The sequence below is a fragment of the Notothenia coriiceps genome, unplaced genomic scaffold (genome assembly GCF_000735185.1).
Source record: "Notothenia coriiceps isolate Sejong01 unplaced genomic scaffold, NC01 NC01_scaffold00037490, whole genome shotgun sequence".
Lineage (NCBI taxonomy): Eukaryota > Metazoa > Chordata > Actinopteri > Perciformes > Nototheniidae > Notothenia > Notothenia coriiceps.
The window spans coordinates 217,908-225,773 of record NW_011370191.1 but is presented as its reverse complement, the minus strand read 5'-3'; the positions used below and the strand labels follow the sequence as shown (position 1 = coordinate 225,773).

The 7,866-nt window shown below is 40.2% G+C and overlaps 1 protein-coding gene across 1 annotated transcript in view; it reads left to right on the top strand.

The window, feature by feature from the left end:
* The window catches only part of LOC104967640 (zinc finger ZZ-type and EF-hand domain-containing protein 1-like), a 15,849-nt gene extending 8,634 nt beyond the window's left edge, over window positions 1–7,215 (top strand). Inside the window, exon 16 of the mRNA XM_010797149.1 lies at window positions 7,199–7,215. Within this exon, the coding sequence (XP_010795451.1) occupies window positions 7,199–7,215 (17 nt within the window). The remainder of the gene's footprint in view (window positions 1–7,198) is intronic.
* Window positions 7,216–7,866: the final 651 nt, after the last annotated feature.

Genomic DNA, 7,866 nt, shown 5'->3' with positions numbered 1-7,866 from the left:
ATACATAAAATGTGTTTTTGGTAGAGAGACTAACTTCATGCAGTAGAATTACCGATTCCCCTGAGTGAAAAAATGGAAAGACAATGTACCGAAAAGTTGGAAAGTATGGGAGCGACAACAGGAAGCCAGCTATAGACCTGGCTAAATGAATAGAAAGATAGTTTAGTTATAGAAAACAAAAAAGTAAGCTAACGTAATAATTCCAGAATTCTAATAGGAAAGCTGGAAGTCCCATGTAGATAAACCTTGATATTTTAACGACTAGTTGTGGAAAAAGAAACGTAAAACCTACTAAATCAGATATGAAAAACATTTGTGTAACCACAAGGGCCAAAAAAAAGGCGCCAATATGTAAAAGGGACAAGAATACGCGGAGGAGGGGGTGTACCTAAATGGTGGACCGATGGTGCGATATAGATTACAAGAGAAATCACAGAAATTAAACTTAAATAATAACGAGTCAAAAAGTACAATGGTCAATCAGACTATCACCGCCGGCCGGGTATCCCCGCGAATCCCCGCGGCGGGGGAGGGGGAAGGTGTACAAGACTAACAGTATTTTTTAATTTATACTATTGATTTTTAGAAAATATTTTTTAATTAAAAAAAATAAAAAAAAATGGAGAGCGATTGCTTTCAGCAATTATAATCAATATCAAAACCATAGTCATCCTATACCACTATAATGTAAATATGTTAGAGCAAAAATTTAACAGAAATAGCTCATTTCATGACTATTTAGTGTAGACAAAGGAGCCGGACCACGGCGGTAGCAAAAGGAGCGCTCGCTACATAGTAATGAGGAGAGAGCAAAGGGGGCCACGCCATTCTTATTCTCAGGAGCAGTCGAGAGTCTCCGTAAGGTCGTCGGTATGGAGCTTCGACTGACAAAAAACCATAGCAATTTGATACGAGCGTTTTTACGCTAAATTAAAGCGCTCCTAGTCGGCCAATAATAAGACCTACGAGTTTCCACGCCGGGACAGTCGGGAGAGCACCGGACACAAAAACAGACACACTCACCGAGCATAGGTAACCACTGCGAAGTCATCACAGCCCCCATACACACAGAACGACCCTGCAGAGAGCCATAATCACCTAGCGGCCTCGACATCTGATGTAAATGAATTAACGAATACACGTACGTCCTATTTCCATCCACATGCGTCAATCAACAAAAGCTCAACCAGACAAGAACAGAGTCAAAAGTAGAAGGAGTGGAAGAGTCTAGAAACTCAAACGTAGAAAAGAGCGACAATATATATAACATGATGCGCGATGGATACCCTTCATTTGTTCCAACTCGCATATATTTCGATCACCTTGTCAGCAGACTCATTTACGACTACAGCCTTTTCAGCCTCTTAGCCACACCCAACGTTTCAATATAACGTTCTTGTGTGTCGTGCTGACAGCTCTACATGTAACATGTCTTGCATTCCCCTATGGCAAACTTTCCCCACAAGCTTTTCTTCCTTCACACCCACCCTACATATACAAAAAACACAATTACATTATCGTCAATTGTTGTCCTGGCCAGTTAAACTGGTTTGCTTTGTTGTTTCATTCCCCTCCTTGTGCTTCTGTTATTCGGTTCCCAATGTACTGTATGACTGGACTTAAAATTATAACAAAATGCTGTATCCAGGTAATGAAATAATGGATACAGATTCTCAGGTAGGTAAGAAAGATGTTGATATAACAGAGGGGAATACACAAATGAATGTAATGGAGTTTTGGCGATTAGGCCCCGTTGTGCAGGAAGTATCATTCGGGAAGGGAGAACCGATCAGATGAAACCCCCCGGGGTCTAGACACTGGTGGTGGTGAATGGATAGTTGGGTTCGGTCTGAAGGGGAGTGGTTTAGCTTGACCCTGGATTCAGAGGGACAGGAGGTGAAAAGGGGTGGAGGAGGGTTGCGTCGAGTCACCTGAAATGAGTAATGAATGAGAAAAGACGGTCTTCCTGGTTGAACTTGCGCTGAGCTTCATAAATCATAGTATGTGTAATAAAGTAAAACAAATTCATCGTATAGTATGTTTTGATTATTTTCAAAATAAGCCATAGTATTGTGTGAAAGCTATAGTATAGTATGTCGTAAAAAGTTTAAAGAACGTCATAGTCCAGTAGGTATATTGAAAAAAAGAAAAAAGTCGTATAGTATAGTATATCGTATAAAATCATAGAATGTTGTTAAAAAAGTAATCATATAGTTTGAAGTCATAAGTACAAAAAAGTCGTACAATATTAAATTGTAAATGAAAGAAAAGTGGTTTCATTTCCAAATCATAATATAGTATTTTGTAAAAAAAAAAACGTAATAGTATGACTATATTGTTTTGCAAAATAAAATAAAATGTTTGAAAAATATTTAGCTGAATTAAACGAAAGACATGAAAGACAGAGGGATACAACACTAGTGCAATATTATATTTATTTCTTACAGTGAATTTTGGTTGCCATACAAGAAGTCTCGAGGATCTGAGTGGGGGGGGGCGAGGGGGAGGAAGAGTGCAGTTACAGGAAAACTCTCTCTTCTTCATCATCAGTAATTAGTTTGACTCTATGATGATTCAGTAGCACAAAATTACAGCAACATAGAAAACATGAACACAAGTCTCTGCACAAATTACTGAAGAAATCTTAGCCTCTATGAAGACTTAATCAAAGAATAAAATCTATTCATGAGGAAATTAAGAAAGAATAAAACCCCAGATGTTGGACGAAGATGAGGGTGGGATCAGTGTTTCGAGGTGGGGGGGTGAAGCTTTTTAAAGATTGTTTGCTACTACATCTACTCAGCCACCACTAGTCTTTTTGGTGGATTTATGTATATATATACATTTCATATAATTTCCTAACAAGATGGCCTGCATGTATATCTTAAAAATAATTTACACATTTTTGCTCTTTTAAAAAAAAAAACACACTTTCTAAATTCAAGGGGGAGATGAGAGAAGTCAGGCAGATGTTTGTCCGAAGATACCTGGATAAATATTCACTTTATCATCCAAAACATATCTCAAAGGGGACGTATCATGAACAACTAACTTTTTAATACTTGTGCACGTACGTCCAGGCATCGCGGACTTAATGCTGACAACTTTTACTTAATTTAAGTTGTATTACTGTAATGTATAAACACAAGTCCTGCAGTGTAATAGTAGTGCATTAAAAGTGCAATATGTGCCAATGAAATAGTAGTGTTTATGTATGAAGTAGCAGATAAGTACTTCAACATTTCAATAAAGTATAATATCAATGGTCACCACTGCCGGGTCAGAAAACTACAGGATGTCACATTCAGAATTTAACGCCTTTGGACGCCACCTATTTCTTGCGAGCCAATCAAAACATGTCTTTCTTTTAGGAGTTGTTCTTAAAACAACAGGCGTTAAAATGTAGTGTTTCAAACAGAGAGAGAATACAGCTGTTTTCAGACTTCTAGCATGTCTTTTTTGATCATTAAAGCATGTAAACATGTTCTAGTAGCAACCCAGATTACAAATCTAAACGAAAAAATTTGCACGATATGTCCCCTTTAAGTATCTACTTACGTCATCACTTCATTCATTAAAACACTGACACTTGATCATGATATGTAACTTTAAAATGGGAAAATAAAACACAAGGAGATTCATTCAGAATAAATATTGCTTCTTACATAACCCATAAGTCTAATAATAATAATAATCATAATAATAATAATATCCACGATTTTTATCTATATAGTTTTTTTTGGCAATCCACGCGTCAGTGTTGAACAGTTTTTGTTCAGATAACCTCTATAAAATGTCATAGAACTCTATACAAATCTTTAAAAATACTGTGCTTTTCTACCCCGTCGACACGTCTCTGTTTGCTCTTAAAATAAGTTTCATGTTCAAACAGGAACAGGATTATAGCAGCATTGTCCCGTGCTAATGTTCACAGAACACAGAGCTTGTGTATGTCTCATTGTCTCCTCGAAAGTGTGATATGAAACCTAAATAAGGGTGAACTTCTAAAACAATATATATATTTATTTTCAGACGTTGGGTTACTGTCGAGCACATATCGAACCACACGTGAGGTGCGCTCTGAAAGAATCTACTTTGAGATGAAAACACAAGCTCCTTTTTTTCTATGGAGCTAAACACTGGACAGTGGTGCAGGTACAGTAAACACTGGACAGTGGTGCAGGTACAGTGGGGGGGGGTTGTGAGCGTATTTAAGGCACCTTTTCTTAGGATGGGGGGGCAAGCGAGACCAGGTCAACTCTGGCAACTATAAATCAATCTTCATAGAATTTTTTTGTTTTACTCTAAACTTTTTTAATAGAGCTATACATATAATCAAATAGACATTTTATTATCCTGTTAAACACTCTTATATACACGTTTCAACACATACTGTACTTCTACTCCAGCCATTTGCTAGCAAACACACACATTTCAAGCTTTATAAATGCTGATTTTGTTTGAAATTGGACCCTTAAAATAAAGTTTAAATCCCTTCTCTACTGCAGGGAGACAGATAAGAATAAGGGACTTGGAGAAGCTTAGTTACAGCGACTGAAGTTCATCTGCAACGGATCAGAAAACACTTTCTATCCCTTTGTAATCTCGCGCTGATGAACATCTGCCGCCTCTGTCAGGTTGCTCTCTGCTTATTTTCTGCACAGAGGAAATGTGGATTTACGTGAAATCGTAATTTGACATAAAACCCTGAAGCTGCAGAATCTCCATCTGCTCTTAAAGCTTCAGGAGATTTCACACCATGTGTTTGAAGTTGTCTTACAAGGAATAAAACGTGTTGATGTAAGGGGCGCCAGTGTCTGCAACAGCTTTGTTAACGCGGTGTTGCATTTACCTCCTTCTTCACGATAAGAAAATACTCTTTCCAAGGCTGTTTCGATCTAAGACAGTATTTCCCTTTGACTTTTCCCAGTTTAGGATGCTTGTTTGGGATCTAGTTGAAGTTTAGCTCGAGTTAGCTTAATGCTAACAATTCTGTTCTTAATCTCATCGCTCTTTTTTTAATAAACAACATAAAACATGTTCAGGTAGTCATTTATCTATATAGGAAACAAGTAATTTATCTGTTAAAACTGGAGTTTTAGCTCTTAAAATGTCAACCTGTGAGTTATTAATAATTAGGTTGCTTATAAATTGTGTCATTTAAAATTGTTGAAAGCTAAAAATGCCTCCAAAAGGGTTTAACACTGGATTCAAAGTCAATAAAATGCTATCGAGCGACAGCCTTAAAAAGTTGGAGAGAAGAAAACGCTTTTTCATTTTTTTGTTGAGAGTTTGATGAGATCAATCTTATGTGAAAATGGAGCTAGGAGACGATTAGCTTAGCTTAGCTTAGCTGTACCAGTCAGAGTAGTGCTTTGAGCTAAATGTTAAACAACCATAACAACCTTTGCCAATGTTACTGTACACTATGTTACTGTTCACTTCCTGTTAGCCAAGTGGGCATATTTGGTGATATTAACATAATGTTTAACTAACTATCAGATATTAACAGCTAACAGCCAGATTTAGCATTACAAAAAATAGCTAGCTAGGGAGTTGGCAAACTTTGTTGACGTTCTTGCAATAGGCAGAGACAAAGCTCATTTAATCCTCAGTTGTCCGTCTGAAAAATGTCATTTTACTGTCATTATGATCAGAAGATATGTTGCTTTTGACAAATGGGTTCAATATTTAAAGATATACCTGGTTCAACAACTCAGTTCAGTGCGTTAGCATGCTAACGTGTGCTAGTTAGCACTTGCAAAGCTAAATAGGGATGTCAATAGTGTAACATTTAAATTATATATTTTAATGTTGACTTGATTGCATGTAGATAAATGGTTTTAATCAAAACAAATCTGCTATTTAGCTTTTTAGCAAGCAATAGCAATTGGTGCCGTTATTAGCATAATTTATTATACACACAGACATTGGTGCATTATTAAAGAGGAAGGAAAGGTAGGTGCTTTTGAGCTGCACGGGCCAATCAAAACGTTGTGTGGATGCAATCAGTCAATCTGATTTTAGTATTTATGCTAAGCTAATTGTCTCCAGCTTCATATTTTGTGCATACGCGACAATGGGGTCAGTCTTCTCATTAAACTCGTGGAAAGAAAGCGAATAAGCGTATCTCACATGTCTCACTGTTTCTTTAAATGCTCTCTTTAAAAAACCTCATATTCTACCACGTACACACAGGTGTTTGATACATTAGCGTTACCGCGGGGCCACATGAGTGTCGACCTGCTAATGGTGAAGTGGAAGGAGATTCGACAATGGAGAAGAAAGTAAAGTAAAAAAGTAAAGAACAGCTCTAGTTTCTCTATACTGTGGCCTATATATAGCGGATCTGTGGAAAAAAGCTAAACTGGCCTTCAGGATATTTTGGGTCAACCAGTGACACACTCACACACACTCACACACACTCATACACACACACAACTATAAGGTAAAGAGGGACAGGGACGCCCTTTGCAGACAGACAAACCATTTCAAGGTGAGAATTATTCTGGTACAGCGTTTGTCTGTCCGTGTTGTTCCTCGTGTCCTTCGCTCGCTTTTTCTTGTACGCTGGGTTATCGCCTCTCTCCACGCGTTGCTCTCTCTCAGGAGAAGAAGGCCATCGCAGTAATGGTGTGTGTACATGCTTAGGGTGTGAAGACAGTGTGTATTCTCGTTTGTCAGTGTGTGGCGTTGTGCATAAAGTGTGTGTGTGTGTGTGTGTGTGTGTGTGTGTGTGTGTGTGTGTGTGTGTGTGTGTGTGTGTGTGTGTGTGTGTGTGTGTGCATGGAAATGTACTATTTATTCAAACACGTCAGCTAAAGTTCTTATTTTGACACAAACAAGTGAAAAGCAAAAAAGAAACATGGAGTCTATCTCAAATTGTTCTCTACAACCTTAGATGCACCCAGAAATATAACTCCGGTTGGACTCTAGTGAAGAAATATTATCTCTGAACAAACTCTAGCAAAGATAGAAAAGGAGCAACGACCAGCTCAGCTGGTTTCATGCACCCACTGCGGGTGAATGGAAAAAGTGTCCAGTATTCCAAAGCAGGTGTCAGCACGAGTCTGTGTGTGAAATAACTTCCAGACGGGTATTTGTCCAGCGTTTGAGAGACACTATTCCAGAGTTTCTGTTTTCTGGTCAATCCTTCCTTGATGTGACATAGCAGCGTTTCTCTTCTCTCCCCCCTCAGTTCAAGAAGAGCACTGAGACGAGGGAGGACGAGAGAGGACAAAGACAGCAGGAGGCAGCATCAGCTCGGACCACACTTCTTGAGATAACGTCTGATGGAGATGGAGACGGAGAGTCGGGGATGTTTGAGCCCCGTTTCCCTCCCTCTCCTCAGCCCCTCTCCTCTGGGTTTATCTGTCCTGCAGCAGCTTCAGGGCCCTCTCGATGTTCATGCGGTGTCCCACCCTGGTGACGCCCAGGTCTATGAGGTCTTCTTTCTGCAGCGACAGCAGGTGTGCGCCCTCGATCTCGTTGTCCAGGAAGGCGTCGCGGTGCTCCCCCAGATTCAGACTCTCCAGCCAGTCGGCCACGTCCAGTTTGCTCCACAGCTCCATGGGTTTGGAGGCGAAAGGTTTCCCAGACGCTGCCACGGACTGAAGGAGAGTGAGAGGAGACGGGGAGCGAGAACTTACACTTCCTCCACACGAGGAGCTGAGACTGTAGCCTCCGCCGCTGCCCATGGGGGGGGTGGGGAGGCCGAAGACGTCGGTGAGGGAGGGCGAGACGGAGGGAGGCAGGGAGGAGCAGGGCGTGAGGGAGGAGGCGGAGTCAGGGGGGCTGCAGGGGAGCGTCTGGGAGGGGAGGCTGCTGGGGGGGGGCGAGGCCATGGGGGTCGCCGCGTTACGCATC